At 37.3% G+C, this 19353-nt stretch overlaps 1 protein-coding gene and 1 non-coding gene across 3 annotated transcripts in view; one reads left to right on the plus strand and one right to left on the minus strand.

The window, feature by feature from the left end:
• Positions 1-3935: 3935 nt before the first annotated feature.
• On the minus strand, positions 3936-4007 carry Trnad-guc (transfer RNA aspartic acid (anticodon GUC)). Its single transcript has one exon. It is a non-coding gene; the product is annotated as a tRNA-Asp (tRNA).
• Positions 4008-4386: 379 nt separating this feature from the next.
• The window catches only part of Lta4h (leukotriene A4 hydrolase), a 37687-nt gene continuing 22720 nt past the window's right edge, over positions 4387-19353 (plus strand). Inside the window, exons 1-6 of one of the 2 annotated variants that reach the window (XM_027951755.2) lie at positions 4387-4625; positions 10252-10382; positions 11940-12060; positions 15331-15399; positions 16912-17016; positions 18122-18174. In XM_027951755.2, coding sequence (XP_027807556.1) covers positions 4467-4625; positions 10252-10382; positions 11940-12060; positions 15331-15399; positions 16912-17016; positions 18122-18174 — 638 coding nt within the window. In that variant the 5' untranslated portion in view covers positions 4387-4466. The remainder of the gene's footprint in view (positions 4626-10251; positions 10383-11939; positions 12061-15330; positions 15400-16911; positions 17017-18121; positions 18175-19353) is intronic. The other variant, XM_027951603.2, reaches the window with a different exon arrangement.

Below are 19353 nucleotides of genomic sequence, written 5' to 3' on the forward strand. Positions count from 1 at the left end.
AGGTCTTGAAGTATTTTAAGCAAGATTATTAAATTAAAAAGAATGTTTTAGTAGATAATGCAAGAGAGAAGGAAAAAAGACCTATCTAACACATAATAACATTTTTCAGATTTATGCAGTAATCCACAATCAAGTCGTAGCAAACTGACAGAGAAGGGCAAGTCCAAGGTACAAAACTGATAAACTCATCCAATTTTGACTAGGTATCTTAGTAAAGATCGAATTGCTTGTGAGTGACAGAAAATCCAAAATAATTATCTTAAACAAAGGATGTTTACCTTTCTCGCAAATAAAAGAAATCCAGAGAAGTCCACATGGGGAGCTCATGATCCCCAGAGATGGAGCTATTTGTAGCTCCTGCCTCCTTTGATCTTGCTGCCTCACCATCCTCAGTAGATGGCTCCAATCTCATGATATAACATGTCACTTAGAGGTCTAACCATCAAGTCTACATTCCAGATAACAGAACAGGGAAAGACTCCCCCCACCCCCTACACTTAAAGATCCTTTTAAAGACACTTTCTAGAAGTCATCATTGACAACTGCAATTATGTACCATGGGTCAGAACTTTGCATAAATACGAAGAAGGCTGGGAAAGGTAGCATTTTCCTAGGCAGCAATATGTCCAGTTAAATATGGATAATTTTACTAAAAGATGAAAAGAAATGGGCAGCAAACAGATATATAACTTGTAGAGGAAAGAAGAAAGGTATATTATTAAAGAGTGTGTGCAGGCATTGCATTAGCTAGTAGAGTTTCATACCCCCAGAATTATTCTTTCCCAAACACATCTCTGCTTCTGGCCCATTCCTTGATTCCTGCTGTGTTTACCTGCCCAATCCCCATTCCTCATGCTCTATCCTACCATTTTCCCTACTACAACCCTTCTCACTCTTCAATCCCAGCTCAAATGCTATATCATCCATGAAGTTATTCCTGACCCTCTTCAAAAGGACAGAAGTTGATCCTCTAGGGTTTCCTGTAGAGTGTTCCACAGGCCTTTGTTTTCATCTTAACACCAACCTGTCTTATGGCATTGGTATAGTTGGGTACAAGTAGAAGAGGCTTCCCCAATTCTTCTCTAGGTAGTAAAGTGTAGAAGAATGCACTTAATATCTATAAGATCTGCAAATTATATTGAAGTTTAAAGAAAGGAAAGGACTATGTGGGAGAGGGTGGGGAATGTGAAGACTATATACCTTTTAAGGGAAGTGTCAATGAACCAAATGAAATTTCCTGTAAATGCATTTCCAAATATGATCTCGCCTAATGTTGCAATCCCTTTTCAGAAGCCTAATTTGGTATGACTTGCTGTGCTGGAGAAACATTTGTTATTTCTCACTTCTCAGTTCTCAGTTCTTCCTAAAAGAAATATTAAAATTATGAAAATAGACAAAACGAAAGCTAATAGCAATACCAACACTAGTTAACATGTAACATACACTCATTCACATTCATAATCTCATTTCATCTTTCGACAACCCCACAAGGCACAGGTACCTCAATTATCTTGAGGGGATGGAGGGATAAGCTAATTTTTCCAGGTGAGCAGCAAGGTTAGAACACTTCCTGTTCATACAGATCAGTAAATATGTGTATTATTTTTCATAAAACTTTATATAGATTTTTTTGTGGGGAGCACTGGGAATTGAACTCAGGGGCATTCAACCACTGAGCCACATCCCAGCCCTATTTCATACTTTATTTAGAGACAGGGTCTCACTGAATTGCTTAGCACCTTGCTTTTTGCTGAGGGTGACTTTGAACTCACGATTTTCCTGCCTTGGCTTCCCAAGCCACTGGGAATACAGGCCAGATTGTCTTTTTTCATCCTTTAACTCTGCTTTGGTAGAGAGGCTCTGACACAACACTTATTTTATGAACATAATGGAAACCCTCGTTTTTAAAATAATTTTCAATCCTACAATGGCCATAAAAAACACTCTGATTATTTGTGAATTGCTCTTATTGTACACTCCACTTTTGAGAACCAGAAATACCTTAAAAAATAATTCCCATTGTATAACTATCTTTTGATAAACCTATTAATGAGTTGAGGAATTCATCTGGAGTTATCTGTGGGTATCTTTTCTTGAACACAAGTAGCATAAATCCTGTAGGTTCCTGGTAATCAATAATGGAAGATGATAATATTGCCATTTATTTCATTAAAACAATCTATTCTTTTTCTATACTAGCTAAGAAAAGTAATTTGACCGTATGTTATTTTATTAAATTAATTCTACTATATGATATTTGTTGTTCTAGATTTGGTAACTTCAAAAAATGTTTGCAAATGTTGATCGTGTCATACAGTCTTAGGGCCTATGACATTAGGACCTATGTACGTTTGAGGAACTGGATTTTATAATTTGGAATGTTTTTGTTTTATTTTGCTTTCCTTCGGCTTGCAGGGGCCTGCACAAAGATACCCAGATGCTTGGCATCTTTTTCTGTTGCTGGAGCCAAACCTAATTGTTAGACCACTTTGATAGAGAATTGGATTGTCCCAGCATGCTCAATCCCACAACTCTCCCTGACACTTCAATTTTCTCTTCTATGGAACTCTTTCACCTCTATACCTAACTATGTTCTGGTTTCTCTTGCCCCCCCCCCCCCCCCCAAGTAAAAAACACTTTCTCAATGCTGCCTTCCTCTCTTGCTACCCCTTTTGATTTCCCTTCTTACACTGGCTGAGCATCTCGACAGTGACTAATGCTCTCCTTCCCTTTTTCTCTTCCAATGCTAAAGCCAGGACTCTAGAGCTTCACTTTCAATCAAACCACAAAAGTACATAAAACCACTATCTTCCCCACCCGGACACCACTGCCAAAGCCAAAAGAGAATTTTCACTCCTTATTTTGATGGCCTTCTGCCTTGCCTTTGACATCGCTGGCTGGCTCTTTCTAGTTTATTTCACAAGGATCTCTTCCACTAGTTCTTTTAAAAATTTACTCTCTGGTATTCTCCCAGCTTCTAACTTGTTTTTACTGCTGTTCTCATGACACATTCTCCTTAGGTTGCGTTTACCCACTGTCATAATGCCACCCACCACATTATAGCGCCTGACATTTCCCCAGAGGTATACATCTATATCTACCTTATACTTTCCCAGAGCTGTAGATTTAAATATATCAAGTGAAAGGAGGTATCTGCTTTGACTTCCGTAGGTTCTCAAACTCAGCATCTTCCCTTTAAATCTATTCTCTCCTTAGAGTCTACTATCTTTGGTGAATGATTCCAGCAACTGATGCCAGAAACCTGAGTCTTCTTAGGTTCCTCTCCATCTGAGAACCCACTTAACCTCTCAGTATTCATTCCGTTCACTTCTTCCTCTCCATCTTTACTTATTACCTACATCAGGTCCCCTCCATCTTCTGTCTGAACTATTGTAGTAGTTTCCTAACTTCTCTGTTTAAGACCACATCTTCATTCTCTGAATACTGTCAGTGCTCTTTGTAATATAAAGCTGACCATGCATGTCACCCCCTTGCTTAAAAGTCTTCAATGTGTATTCAGGATTAAAGGCTCAGCTGTTTTAAAGTTCTCCGAAATCGGTTCTCTTCCAACTATGCCCAGTTCCACCCCTGAGGCTGCGCCTTTAAAGGCAAGGCATTCTTCACCCTCTCTGGGAAGAATCCCAGAGTTGATCAAAATGTCCCAGATTGCACTCCCATTGTTACCGGTGCATGTTTCTATCAGTGAATTTTAGAATTGCAGTTTCTAAAACAGGAATGTTGGCTTACTCTCACTACTACTGCTTATTCTCACTAACACTGCCATTGTTTTAGATCTCCAGGACTTGGAAGTGTGCACAATAAGCCCTAAAGTGTACGAAAATGAGTTTACTTTGATTAGGTTGCCAACATGGCAGGGCGGCAAACAGCAACAATGTCACCGCTAGTGGTAACAAAAGAAAAAGGTGGACTCGTGCCTCCCCGTCGGGGAATCGAACCCCGGTCTCCCGCGTGACAGGCGGGGATACTCACCACTATACTAACGAGGAGTCGCACAGAAGAAAGCCTTCTGATAGGCATTTTATCTGTACCCCGCCCTGCTCTCACTACTATTGCTAATAAGAATGATATTCATTTGTTGTCATTGCAGTTTCCAGTGAAGTTGAATGAAACTAAAATGGAAGTGCTCTCTCCGTCTCTCTGATCCACTTATTTCCCCAGCCCACCGTCCCTTTACCGCCCCGCGCTCCAGAAGCCCCCCGATCCCCAGCACCACCCCTGACACGCACGCTCCCAGGCAGCCTCGCGCAAGGCTGCTCGCGCTGCACCATGGGACCTGTAGTTCCGTCCCGCCACCTCTCGCGCTCCTCTGACTTGTAGGGACTCCGTTTCCCGGTGTGCCCCGCGAGTCCCTCTCCTCCTCACCTCCCTCCAGTTCTGGCTCTCAGTCGAAGTCCGGCCGCTGAGTGTCTGAGTTCGTTCCGGCGTACGGCGGATCTCTTAGAGCCATGCCTGAAGTCGTGGATACCTGTTCTTTGGCCTCTCCGGCCTCAGTCTGCCAGACCAAGCACCTGCACCTGCGCTGCAGCGTCGATTTCACTCGCCGGGTGCTGACCGGGACCGCTGCGCTCACCGTCCAGTCTCAGGAGGACAACCTGCGCAGCCTGGTACGGGGGCTTCTGTGCAGTTTCCACCTCTCCCCGCCACCCTCTTCTCGTCCCCTAGCCCCTCATCGCGCTTGGCTTCGGGATCTCGGTTCCCCTCACCGCGGCAGCCCCCCAGCCCCGCGCCCTGGTCTGCTCCTCCTCTCTCCCCCACTCTCAGTCCCCTCTTCCACCCCGCGTCTGCCTCTGCATCCATCCCGCCTAGGATGAAGCGTCCCTCCCGCCGCCCCTCCTCAAGACCCTTTCCTTGGTGCCCGCGCACGTCCTAGCGCCCCATCCGCGCCTTTCTTCCGTCCCATCTTCGCAGCAGTCCCCCCTCTCCCCATCGCCCTGCCTCCCAGCGCTACCCGCCGCCCCCCGTGGCCTCCCCGTTTCCTCTGGCCCACTGTCCAGAACTCCCTCCTCAGGCCCTGGACTTCTCTCAGCCCCCAGAGCACCTTCCTCGTTCCAGTCTTAGCCAACTCTCCGCTCCCGATCCGGTATCCTGTTGATCCCTGCTCCCACTTTTCCCTCCCAGGCACCTTTTTTTGTAGCCACCAGATGTATGGGTTACTCTGGATCGCCCTGTTCCTTGATCTCTCTGCCAGTAGTTCTCAAGGCTCTAGGGATTCCCAGGCCCAGATTCTTCTTTCCGCCCTGCTTTAGAAAATTTCAGTCTCTGCTTTCTAAAGTGGAGGTGTAGCTTCTTCCCTTCAGGGTCTTTCCTCCCTGTGCTTCTCATCACCCTTATCTTCTAGCAGTTTAAGGGAGGTGGGGGTGGGGGCAGGATATTCAAGCTTTCTAAGGACGACTCAATACAATCAATTAATAGTTGGTTCCAAGGAGCAAGTAATGACTGCATTTCTTAGAAAAATATATGCTTCTATAAGCTTTTTAACCATTTAAATAAAAATATGTTGATTAATAAAATATTATTCAATGATTTTTATCTGGACCATTTAACCTTTATTCAATGTTCTTTCTCATAATGCCTGATGAAAAACATTTAGAAATAAGAGAGACATGGAAAGCCTGCCCACATTCTGTCTCCTAATCAAGGCCGGATGGTACACAGTGTATTTTGCAGGGCAGTATGTTTGTATCTACTGAAGCAAAGCAGTAAGATAAGATATTGAGGAGGGAAATTAGCGTCAAACAATTAAACAAAATTGCAAATATAGATAAGAATGGATACTTTTTTGTGTCTCTTTTTACTACTTGTATAATCTTTGAGTTTATTAATATGAATTAATAAAGCACTGAACTTTCTTATTCTTCTGTATTGATATGTAATCACCAAAAGTACTTTAAGTAAGAAAGAAAAAGTATTATAAGCAAAAAGATAACTATTTCCGTGTAGATTGCACTTTGGTCTCTTGAGTACCATGCTATATTTTATTGCAGCTTTGCCCTAGCAGGGCTGAAGTTAAGTCCTGTTTCAATGCAGTCTCTCCTTTTATAAAAAGAAAGTGATTCTTGCTAGCTCATTGCTGTTTAACATGCCCTTGCACTGCCCTCTCTTTTGTAAAAATCAAAAATGTTTTACCTCTGTTTCATGAGTAAGTGAGAATCAGTAGGCTTAAACTTGGAAAACTTTGGAAAGAATATACCAATCTAAAAACTTGCCCATTGGTTTTACATTTCCATATCTAGAGTAAAATGAGATTTTTAAATGATGATTTCTGGCCAGCATGCATGTTTAGTAAATTAGCTGGAATTATATTAATGTTAACTTTTGTATGAGGAAGGTATTTGTAGTACACAGTAACATCTGTATATAATTGTTTGCATATTTATGAGACCAAGATCTTGGTCTTATTTATTTTATTCATTTGAAGTGAGCTTGTTTCTTTCTTCCACAAGATTAGGTACTCTTAAATGTAGGGATTATGTTTCAGATCTCTTTATATTTTAAATTTTTAGCATAGCGACCTGGAAACTAGAGGACATCCAGAAGTTTGGCTAATGGATAAATTCAGTTAGAAAACAATGCCTGAACTTAAAATGGGATACACTGATAATAGTGCTAAGTATCTTGAAGGTGAGAAGGCATCAAACTGCACCACCACCCACAGAAGAGACCCAGTACCAGTGCTGGGTGAAGAGACATGATATCATGTCTTCTTTTCCATCCCATTCTTGCAGTCTGTGATGCCTCCAAAATGAACTAATTTCCAGCTTTCTAATATCCTTTTCAAGTTTTGTTTTATTTACACTGAAGTTTGGCATTCAATATTTATGATGACTTTCAAACATTTGTTTCTTTCATTGAATTTTTCAATATCATTTAGGTGTCCTTTCAGTTGATGGCTCAAATAGGTTCAAAATCATACGTGAGTGTTAGAATCCAGGAATTGAACATAGTTCTTTCTGACTGCAAAGTCCCTGGTCCTCACTAATATATGGCTGAGCTGGAGCTCATATCAAGGTGATTTTGGTTTGGTTTGGTTTTGGGTTGGTTTTAACACATAAGCCTGTAGGGGTTTTTTGCATCACTGCAGACTGTAGATAACAAGGAGAAAATATACATACTTCATAATGAAACAAAAGGATTTCTTGTTTCAGATTCTGATTTGTGCCAGAAAGAATCTGAGACTACTTAAAATAGCACAGTATTATAAGACTAAAAATAATTAAGAACTTTGGAGGAAGAGAAAAATGAAGATAGTAGAAATAAGACACATAGTATAAAACCCTTCACACATAAGAAGGGGTGGATTACAAAGCTGACATGGAACTTCCCAGCATCCTAGGCAAAAAGGAAATCAGTTGTATATTACAATAACTGTCCAACTGGTCAAAAGTATAATCCTGTTGTGGTGTTTGAAGAGGACACTGAGATATAGTAAGGTATATTCTCAATAACTACCTGCCGTAGTAGGGTTGTTTTTTATAACTATATATGGGCATCTTGGCCTTGCACATAGTTGGTATTCAAGTACTAATTGTTGAAGAATACAAATTCTAACATCTACCATGTCTTTTCTTTTGTTTTTCTTATTATCGTTTTTTTGGCCAACTTTAAATTTTTTTTTTTTTTTTTAGTTGTAGTTGGACACAATACCTTTATTTTATTTATTTATTTTATGTGATGCTGAGGATTGAACCCAGTGCCTCGCACATGCTAGGCAAGCACTCTACTACTGAGCCACAACTCCAGCCTGTGACCAATTTTTAATGACACTTATCAGAGAAGTTTGAAGGGGAATTTCTTACATAATTTGGAAATAAATATTGAGCCTTAGCAGTTGAGATACACAGCTTAAAAATTGCATTTTCTATTTTCTTTTGCTCTACAACTTAATTAACATCTACTATTTTTCAGGCACTGTACTGAGCCTTGAGAATGGAAATCTAAGTAACATTATCTGTCTATTTAAGCACCTGTAGTCTAGGGGAGAACAAATCATTATGATGCAATAAAGCAAGTATTATGGCAGAGTGTAGGCCCAACTACTATAACATGCATTGGGGATATGAAAAAGATTTCACAAAAAATAGTCTTGGAATAACCAACTCTTCTGCTTCTAAACAGATTTGAGAAATTTAAGCAATACAGAAAATAGAATGTGCTTCAATGGGAAATGACTCAGTTAATTTGTCTTTATGGTTATAAGGGATGAATAAGATGGGTTGTTATGAACATAGATAATCAAATATCCTAAAATAAATGAGATGCTCAGAAATATGTACTAGAATATGAAGAGTAAAGGAGTAACTATTATTCTTGAGATATAAACCATATATTTTGAATATGCTAGTGTAGCCAGTTCTAGTTAGGGTGACACTTGAGGTAACCCCAAAAGAAAGTAACCTGAAAGAAATAATTGCCCATTAGGAGGAAAACAGATGATGCTCATAACAAATTTGGCTGCTCAGGAAGGAAAGCTAGAAGAAAATTAAACAGGTGGTAATCAAATTCAGTGATTCCCCTTATGATTTTTTTTTTGAGCTGGTCACCCATGGTTAACTAAAATTTTTAAGAGAAAGGTGGCTAGGAAGTGACTGTTTCTCAATGTTCTAACTTCCAGTACTTTTCCAGGCCAGATATCAGGAGGAAAAAAAGATGACAGAAATAGAGAGATGAGGTAGATGGGAGTTCCAACAGTCCAGGTCTGACTTAGGATGGTGGTAGGAGAGGAAAAAAATGTGAAGACAGTATGAAAACAAACAAACAAACAAAAAAACCTTCTTATTGGCTATGTGAGATTGGGAATTGAGATTGATTATGTATTGAGATTTTCAAATTTTAGCTGACTTAAGGAATTGCATTGAAGGAATCAAATAAATCAGAAGAGAAAACTGATTTAGGGGATATAATGGTTTGATTTTTTGGAAGCCTGTTGAATATAAGATGGTATGTCCCATGGAAATGTTAGGTAGGCAACTACAGATGTACAGCTGACATCACGCCTGGGATACAACTCTGGAAGTAGACTGGTCACCATATGTATTACAGAGATATTAATTGAAGATGTGGACATGAGTAAGAAGCAGAGAATGAAGAAAATGAAAGGGCCAAGACTGGAACATTGAGGCCTACCTGTATTTGAAAGATAGAACAGGACAACAGAAGCATTAGACAAGAAGAAGAACCATTTATGTGTAAAGGTAGAGAAGCTAAGAAAGGGGTTTCAGCCAGGTGTCATGGTCCACAAGAGCTATGAGTAGACAAAAGGTCAAGGTCATTGGATAGAAAAAAAAAAAATCTGTGGACCAGGGAAAATCCCCTATCAGTATCATAGGAGCTAGAAACCAAACTGAGAAGGAAGTATGGTTGATGAGAAATTGAAAGTGAAGCCATAGATTGATTGTCCTTCTTTAGAAAGGAAGGAGGGGAAGTAGAGAGTTACTAGGTAGAAGGATCAAGTGAAGTTTTAAAAATAATATGAGAGGCTTGTTCAGGTTGTTTGGAAATAGTTTGGTGATATAAGAAGGTTGAAGATTTCGGAACAAGAGATGACTTGAAAGATAATGAAATTGTTTGGTTTCTGGGATTCAGGGATGAAAACTACTCAAGACACTTGCTACCATTCCTTTCTGCCCCCAGCAGTTGTTAATTGGCAGTGGCAAGAGTGGTGGTCTTCTAATCCTCTACAGGGTCATTTGGTCAGAGTTGCCTTATAAAGTTGAGCTTTTACTAAAAAAACAACCCAGTGGGATTGTTTTATCTGTTTATCTGCCTAGTGAGTGCCAAGGAAATGAAGTACTTAAGGAGTAAACTATTAGATATGAAAGTACACATAGGATTTGGACTATATGAATTCTAAAAAGAAATGTATGGTAAGATAATATGGAGTCAGGATGAAAGAAACTTTAAGTTATAGGAGATTGTTTTTTTTTTTATAACAGTTTTCAGTAGACAAATTAAAGGCATTTTAATTTGGATTGATTTTACTTAGAGCCTAAAATTTGTGTGACTATCCTAGAATTGCCTAACAATATATATGCAAACCTTAGAACCAACCCAAAAGATTTTAGGAAGGTTAGGTTCCCAAGAGATAAGCCTTATACTAACTCTTTACTCCTATAATTTCTATAATTTCACTCTATATTTTGCTCTCTATAAGCAACTAGTTTTATAATCAATTATAGTTAACATGTATCTAGAGCTAGTTTCTTCTGATGTTTAATACTAATTTGATTGTAGGTTTTGGATACAAAAGATCTTACAATAGAAAAAGTGGTGATCAATGGACAAGAAGTCAAATACACTCTTGGAGAAAGACAAAGTTACAAAGGATCGCCGATGGAAATCTCTCTTCCTATTGCCCTGAGCAAGTATGAGTGCTGTCCTTTTTCTTTTATAGCCAAATAATAGCAAAAATGTATTTTAAGAAAAATTAGACATTTTTCCTTTTTTGTGTTTGTTTATGTATGTAGTAATTGGCATACTATTCCTACTGATCTGTTCAGATAAAAGTTTTAAAATGAAAGTTGTATGTTCTTAAAATTCTAAAGAAATTTATTGCACAAAACACTCAAGAATGGGACTTTGGGAACTGTGACTTCTTTATCTCCTCATCTGGAGTAACCATGGGACATGCCATCCAGAGGAGGTGTTTCAGGATAGCCTGGTGGGAACAGCACATTCCACCCTAGGCCACCTGCTGTTATTAATGGAATAATAATAATGATGCCAAACATAGAAGTGTTAACTGTGTACAGTCTTAGGATAAGTGCTTTAGGTGTATTCTTTAATCCTTACAGTAATCCCGTATAGTATGATCTGCACTACAGATGAGAAAGGGAATCTCAGAGATCAAAGTAATTTAGTCAAGGATGACAGCTGGAATTGTCATATAAGGAATCTATCTCAACCCTGGATACATTGGAGAGGGGAATAGAGGTAAAAACTATTGGCCTAGAGCAAGGTTGAGCTATCCCCACCTTCCAGTGGCCAATGAGAAATTGAAAGTGACAGCCATAGATTGCCCTTTTCTGGCCTTCTCTTCTCCTTTAAGAAAGAGAAAGGAGATGCTCAGCATAGCTTGTGAAGATGTCAGTAACCCCATTCTGCAGATGAGGAAACTTTGGTGTAAAGAAGTCACATAATTTGCCCAAGTTTACAGCACTAGTACGTGGTAGAGTCAGGATTCAAACCTAAGACTGAACATTATTAGTACTTCCAAAACTAGTAGGGGGAAGGACTAGTTCTTATTTTCTCTAGCCTATTGTAGACTGATGCTTTTGTAGGATGCAGTAAATATGAATTAGTAGGAAGAAATAATGAAAAAGATTTTATTATTAGATTCAGCAAATAAAAATTACACTACGACACTACAGGGGGTGGGGTATAGCTCAGTGGAAAAACACTTGCCTAGCACATATGAGGTACTGGGTTCAATCCTCAGCATCACATAAACACACAAACACAAAATTTGGGACAAACCTTTACAAAAAACAAAATAGGAGACTACAAGTTTCTAAACACTTCCTCTTTCTTTCTTGACTTTATGTGTTTGCAGATCAGTAGCAGTTTGCAAATCAGACTGCTCTGTATTGGGCCCTGGTACTCACCACTGTGATAGTTGAAGTTCCAAAATTATTTCTGCCACTCCCCACTGTTTCAAAGACTGAATGGTATCACAGATGCAAAGTATGTGACACACTGTGAGGCACTGAACTAATACATCTTCATTAGCACAGTAGAATATAAAGAACTCACAGGGTGGCTTTCTGGTAGGAAAGCAAACTTACATAAGGTGTAACATTCCTAGAACTCACTCTCAATCAGTAACAAAAACTCATACAATGTTATTTATGTTATTAATTTGTAAGTAATATTATAGTTAGATGGAATTATACTCTGCTAATGTGTTGATTTGTTTCATACAGAAATCAAGAGGTTGTCATAGAAATTTCTTTTGAGACATCTCCAAAATCATCTGCTCTTCAGTGGCTCACTCCTGAACAAACCTCTGGAAAGGAACACCCTTATCTCTTTAGTCAATGCCAGGTAAAAACATTCCCAGCTCAAGCAGTTTAATGAAGCAAGGTGAACAGTGGTCTTATTCATATATGGGCCTTTTGTAACATATTGTTTAAATTTATTTTGTTATAAAAACAATATACTAATTTATGTCTCTTGCTATTAATTCATGTATTATTTTTTAAAATAAGTGTCCTTTAATTTGGAAACTATCTACATTGGAGTATTTAGATCTTATTTATATTTACGTTCCTAGCTCCTAGCATAGAACTTGCCATAGAGTGGGAATTCAATAAATGGTCATAAAATACAAGGAAAAAATTAGTAAAACAAAAATAATAAGTACAGTACTGGTTATGAAAAATGCTAACAGTAAAAGTGAAAGATCAAATGCCTAACCCTCTCTGGACATTATTGTCTGGAGGCAAAACATTAAGTTTGGAGTACAGCTTTTCAGATTTTCCTTATACATTTACAGATAAATATATTATACAAATATATTAAATGTACTTTTAAAATGATATGATTTAAGTACTTCTGTTTTCCATTTTAAAAGTAAAAACAGATAAGCTGGGTACAGTGGCATATACCTGTAATCCCAGTAGCTCAGGAGGCTGAGACAGGAGGATCATAAGTTCGAGGCCAGTCTCAGCAACTTAGTGAGACCCTGCCTCAAAATAAGAAAATAAAAAGTATTAGGGATGTAGCTCAGTGATGAAGTACCCTGGGTTTAAGCCCTAGTTACCCCCACTTCCAGTTAAAAAACACATACACAAAGGACAAATAACGATACAATTAGAGATAATCTGTCACAAGGATAATAAGTATCAATCTGTCTTCTGAAAGACAAAAGATCTAATTTTGCTAATAATCAAATAACTAATGATTAAATTTAAAGGAGTACAACAGACACTAGTACGGCAATATGTAAATCAATGGATGTGTAACTGATGTGATTCTGCAATCTGTGTATGGGGTGAAGGTGGGAGTTCATAACCCACTTGAATCAAAGTGTGGAATATGATATGTCAAGAAATTTGTAATGTTTTGAACAACCCACAATAAAAAATTAAAAATAAAAAAATAAATAAATAAAAATAAAAAGACAGGAAAGAAATGTAAAAAAAAAAAAAATTAAAAAAAAAAAAATAAATTTAAAGGAAGTCACTTATTAAAACTACCGAATCTTCAGGCATTGTGTTAGGTACTTTGCATATTTAATCATCTTATTCTTGTGTGATAGATATCATGTTAGCCTCAAATTTGAATCAAAGTATATAAATATTGAAACATGATTTAGATATATTTACTTTGCAGGGCTACTTAAAATATCTTTTTAATCTAAGAAACCTATTCTGCAATCTGGAAGAGATACAATGTTCTAGGCAAGAGTGTTCTCTCTCTCTTCCTCCCTGTTTTTTTTTTTTTTTTTTTTGGCAGTAACAGGGATTGACAATCCCTAAATCACCACTGAGGCTGGCCTTGAACTTTTGATACTCCCACCTCAGCCTCCTGAGTCCCTGGGATTACAGGCTTGTGCCACCATTCCTAGTTTTATCTCTTCATAATACCTGATTTTCAGCCAGTATTTCTCATAGAATATCTGTAAGGTAAAAGCAAGAAATGTAATGTTTGGGCGCTGGGGTTGTAGCTCAGTGGTAGAGCACTTGCCTAGCACATTGAGGCGCTGGCTTTGATCCTCAGCACAACATAAAAAAACAAACAAAATAAAAGTTTAAAAAATCGTAGATTTATTTTAAAAAAGAAATGTAATATTTATGGGTAACTAGAATGCATATTTTAAATATATTTTTTCTTATTGGCTGCAATGTTTGAAACATAAAAATGAGATTTCAGCTAAGTTAAAGAATTGCAGTTGGCAAGAAACATGTAGATGTAATTTTGTTTAAAGAATTTGCTTACAGTTGTTCTCTCTGCATATTTGCCTGGGTTTACTCCTATCCTATGAAATACTTATAAAAACCCCTTTGGATTGCCAAGTCACCTATCTGCAATCCATAAGGAACTCTAGAGATATGATCTTGGAGCCTTGTTTTACAAGAGAGGACCAAGTGGGTCTTCTAGTCCTTCTTAATTCCTCTTTAGGTCATCTGGAAGCTCATGTCTTTGGGAAATCTTCTAGATCTGGTGAGAAGGACCGGAGTCTATGGGTTTTAAGAAGTCAAGGATTTTTAACAGCTTCACAGAGGAGTGTTAGTTTTCCTTTAAGCTCAGTAGACTGTCTCATTGAAGCTGGGGTTCTTTTGCTTCTCGGAGATAGATACAGATTTATTTGAAAATATGCTAGCTTATGAAATTGTAGGTTCTCTGGCCTTTTTTCTTGATAGAATCAATATTTATGAAAGATTAATGTGGAAGCAGAGAAACACTTTACAAAATATCAGAATGAATATGTCTACATGGTATTCAGAAATATCATTTATTCTCTCCCTTCTTTTTGTTTCTTGGTTTACTTTCAAAATGTGCTATAAGATGAAATGTCAAGGTTTTAGTATCATATTTTGATGTTTTCTTTAAAACACTGGCATTTCATTAGATGTTAATAACTAACCAGAGAAAAATGGGTTTCATGTTAAAGTAAGTGTGGAAAATCAGGTTTCTTTCTTTCTTTTTTAAAAATATGTTTTAGTTGTTGATGTACCTTTATTATTTATTATTTATATGTGGTGCTGAGGATCAAACCCAGTGCCTCACACATGCTAGGCAAGTGCTCTGCCACTGAGCCACAACCCCAGCCCCAGGTTTCTTTCTTTCCTCTCTGCTCCTCTCTTTTTTCCTATTGTTGGGGATGGAACCCAGGGTAAATGCTAGTCAGGGCTCTACCACTGAGCCACAGCCCCACCCCGGGCAGTTCTCTTTTTCTATAGGTATTTCTGGAGCCTTCAGGAGGCCAATGTTCCTAGTAACTTTCTGAGACAGGAGTGTGATGTGCTTGTGATTTTCAAATTTATTTTGTTATGGAGCCTTTTTTCTCCAGGTTCCTCAGAACTTCTCACTGGGCACTGCTACTATACAGTACAGTTGGAAACACTGCTTACTAGTTGGCTTCATATATCAACTGAAATATGAGGATTAATCCTAAATTAAATGGGAAAATCTGATTTTTTTTTAACCCACAGGTCTATTTTTGCTACTTTAAGAAATCCCAATATATGAGAGACTTGATTTTGTTTTTGAACAGAATATTTCTAAGAACAATGCTGTAATTTTGATGATTTCTTAATGACTCAGTTTATGAGAAAGGGAAATAACTATTTCTTTTCCTTCCCCTCCTAGGCTATCCACTGCAGAGCAATTCTTCCTTGCCAGGACACTCCTTCTGTGAAATTAACCTACACTGCAGAGGTAAACATCACAGTTGTTAACCAATTAAATGATAGGTAAATGTGGTCTAAGTGATAAGGATGATAATTAAATTTTTTTGCACTAAAAATATTTTATTTAATAAATTCTACTTAAAATATGACAAGATTCATTCTGAACCTCTGTTTTATAAGTGGTTTTAAACATTGTGACAAAAAAAGAATGGATATCATTATCATTTTACAAAAGGAGTTCAGAATTCTGTATCTATAAACAAGAATTGAGGACCTTTATTTAACTTTTAAAAATTGACATTTGCACAATTAAAGTTTCTATAAATGCATTCTATAGCCATGTAAACATCTGTCTAGATTTCCTAATATTATAGACTTTTCTCAATACATTTCCAATGTATTCCTTTTGTAGGTACTGCTAATCTTTTGGAGAAAAAGTAGGCTACGGTTGATAACACCATCTCAGAGACTAGAGCTGCTTAGGCCAAGCACAGAATTTATGGGGCTTCTTGATTCCCAGATCATCCTACAACCAAACCACACCTACTATAGTGCTATAGAATGTAATACTTGGAGGCAAAGAACCATAGGTTCTGGACTCTCCTTCACTGTATGGCCTTAAGCAAGTCTTAGGACCTCACAACCTCAATTGTCTCATGTCTGTAACATATGTCTATCTAAACAAAGGGAGGAGATGAAACAAAGTTAGTTCCTGAATGCTGGTTGTTATAGTATTGGTTCAAGTACTCCAAATTCTGTGCCTGCCTCTATAAAAGTTTGGGGTCTCAAGTCATAAAAAAAGAAGGGACAATCAGGCATGTGCTGGAATGTATGCTTGCTAGATCATAAATATCCAGGGGATGGTCCTTTATTCTGACATTTATTAGAAATTAAATTTTCAGAATTGCGGAGCTAGGATACACACTTAAGTGACCTCACAGTTATTCCATAAGGATATTTTCCAGAGAAAATTTATTCCACAGTTTTTGGTAATAAATTTTAGTTTCTCACAGTTTCTACCCTTAAAAGTTCTATTTATAACCCCAAGTATATATTTTAGATAAAAAGTTGTTTAAAGTTAGTCTCTGTCATACAATGAGTCATACATTTGGCTTGGAGATATGGAGGGGAGCTGAGCTGGTGACTACCATAGCCAGGCATGGTGCTGGGCTCCTCATTTCTATATGTATTTCCTGCAGCAAACCTGTGAAGTTTTACCCATATTTGATGGGGAAGTTTAGGCTCAGGGAGATTTTTTGCAAACTACCCACAGTTAGTAGATGACAGAGCTTGGATTTGAATCTAGTTTCCATTGAAATTGTGCTTTTAATATGCAGAGATGAATGGATAGGTATTTCATATTTGTTTTTGGTGAAGCCAATTTTAAGTATTGCTCATACTAATATGTACTTACTTTTGAGCTCATAGCCCATTTAATATATGTATAGTCAAAAAAGGGGGAAAAGATTATTTTATGTTATGTAGTCTGATACATAGGCCCTTTTATTTATGACTAGAAGTGACATTTTTTCTTGATTAGGTGTCTGTCCCTAAAGAACTGGTGGCACTTATGAGTGCTATTCGTGATGGAGAAGCACCTGACCCAGAAGACCCAAGCAGGAAAATATACAGATTCAGCCAAAAAGTAAGATCATAGTATCTAGATTTTGTTTTAGTTAATAGTGAACTGCAAATAGCTTTTACCTACCCAGAGAGCAAAAGAACTCTTGAAATACTTCAAAAGTTTAAAGAACAGCTTTTCTTTTGGTTTTTTATTTTTCTTTTGTGCTTTTATAGGAGTTTGTTCCACTTAGAGAGGGTATTACACTGAAGAAAGTGTTATACTGAAGAAAGAGGTTGCCAGATAGTGTAGCAGGGATGCCCTGATTCCATTTTCCCTCAATCTAGTCAGTGACAAGCTTTCTGTTCTTCTAAGTAGTTGTATGTTTGCCTGCCGTGGAACCACTGTGTGATCTTATGGCTGTTTAGGGTGTTTACAAATGGAAGAGCTATGTTACCATCTTGTAAGTTAAAATTCCTAGGTAGCTGGTGATTGGACTTGTATCTTTGACTTTTAACGAATAGAATGTGCATGCATTGTGTATGTATATGTGTACATGCATGTGTCTTTTAATAACTGATCCACCAATGGACAGTTTTGTTCCAGATCTAGCTTCTGGGGTTTCTAAGCTCCCACAATTTTCAATTTCACTCATTGCTGATTTAAAATATGGAGAAATTTTTTAAATTAAAAATATGAGAGGCTGCAGTTGTGGCTCAGTGGTAGAGCACTTGCCTACCATGTGTGAGGCACTGGGTTCAATCCTCAGGACCACATAAAAATAAATAAATAAATAAAATAAAAAAAGTATGTGTCCATCTACAACCAATAAATAAACAAATAGAATGATGTTTTAAAAATCAAGGAAAAAAACATAATGAAAAAGCACAGTTGCTTTCTTATATGTTACTTTTTGGAGAAATGTTTCAAAGTACCTTTTTAGGCTATGTGAAAACATGATTTTCACATGTCAGAAGTTTCCTTTCTTGGAATAAAAGGGAAATAGATGTTTTGAAATGTTTTGCATCACAATTTTGAGTTATTTGGCCCCTTAAAAAGGAGAACTATTTGAGAAGTACAAAAGGAAATTTGAAAGAGAATTTACTTAATTTGAAATATGAATTGTCTGACCCTGTATTGTTTTTAAAAACACTAATCCAAGCATGTGGTTTGTGTTTGCCCCCTTTAGGTTCCGATACCCTGCTACCTGATTGCTTTAGTTGTTGGAGCATTAGAAAGCAGGTGAGCTTTTGAACAAATTTTGAGGTTTATGGGCATCTTAAACCTCTATTAGGATTAACACTCATTTGTGTGTCTCTCTAGATATCATGCTAACAGCTCTAGAAAAATTCAAATCTAATTGTAAAATATTTGACCACAAATAAATTTTCAACTAAAAAATCTTTACTACTTGCCCCTTAGATTTTCCAGGTATTATAGAATAAGCATGCTCTTACCTTTGGTTTGACATCTACATTCTAATGTAAGTTGGAATGAGTCACTCATGATCTTCATTTCCTCATTCTAATTATGAATTTTATAATTATAAAATCTGCCTCTTCTACCTTGTGTAGGGTGGTTATATGAAATAAACAAGATAAAATACATTAAGGCACTTGGAAACTCTGAATAGTACAGAAATATAAGATATTTTGTTAAAAATTTTACCAGTAGCTGGAGTTTTCTAATAGCTGAAGTGCCCTTCCTTCTTAATTTTTTGTGCTTTCTTATTTCTAAACAATTGAAAATTAGAATGTTTACAGTAGTCATAATCTTTAAATTGCTAGAAGCGTGGACATGATAGAGAACTCAGGCAGACAAATTAGGTCTTATCTCCAGTAGTTATTAGCTATATCCTGGGGCAACTCACTGCCTCTTTGAGTTTCCTTTTTTTTTTCACCTGGAAAACAGAAATAATACATGCTTCAAAGAATTTTTGTAAGAATTAACAGACCTAACATATGTAAAACTCCTGGCCTATAGGAGGCACTTAGTAAATGATAATTTTAGTAATTGTCCAGGCACTTGCCCTTTACAAGCTCTTACTATGTGCTAACTTTAGTGCATTCCTTTATCTCATTGCTTCCTCAGTTCTATGGAGTAGATATGATTTATTTGTTTCTGTTTTACCAAGAAGAAACTGGTGCTCAGTGAGTTTTAGTAATACAGCTTGGAATTGTCAGAGCCAAGGCTCAAACCTAGCTGCATCTAGACCTGTACTGTCCAGTAACCAGTTACACTGCATATGTGATGTTATTGGGCATTTGGAATGCAACTCATCCAAACTGAGATGTGCTTTAGGTATAAATATTTGCTAGGTTTCTAAAGCCGTTTAAAAACGTAAACTATTGTGTTAATTTTTGTATCAATTGCATGTTAGAATGATAATATGTTGGATTAAAAAATGTTATTAAGATTAAT

The sequence above is a fragment of the Marmota flaviventris genome, chromosome 3 (genome assembly GCF_047511675.1).
Source record: "Marmota flaviventris isolate mMarFla1 chromosome 3, mMarFla1.hap1, whole genome shotgun sequence".
In the NCBI taxonomy this organism is placed as follows: Eukaryota; Metazoa; Chordata; class Mammalia; order Rodentia; family Sciuridae; genus Marmota; species Marmota flaviventris.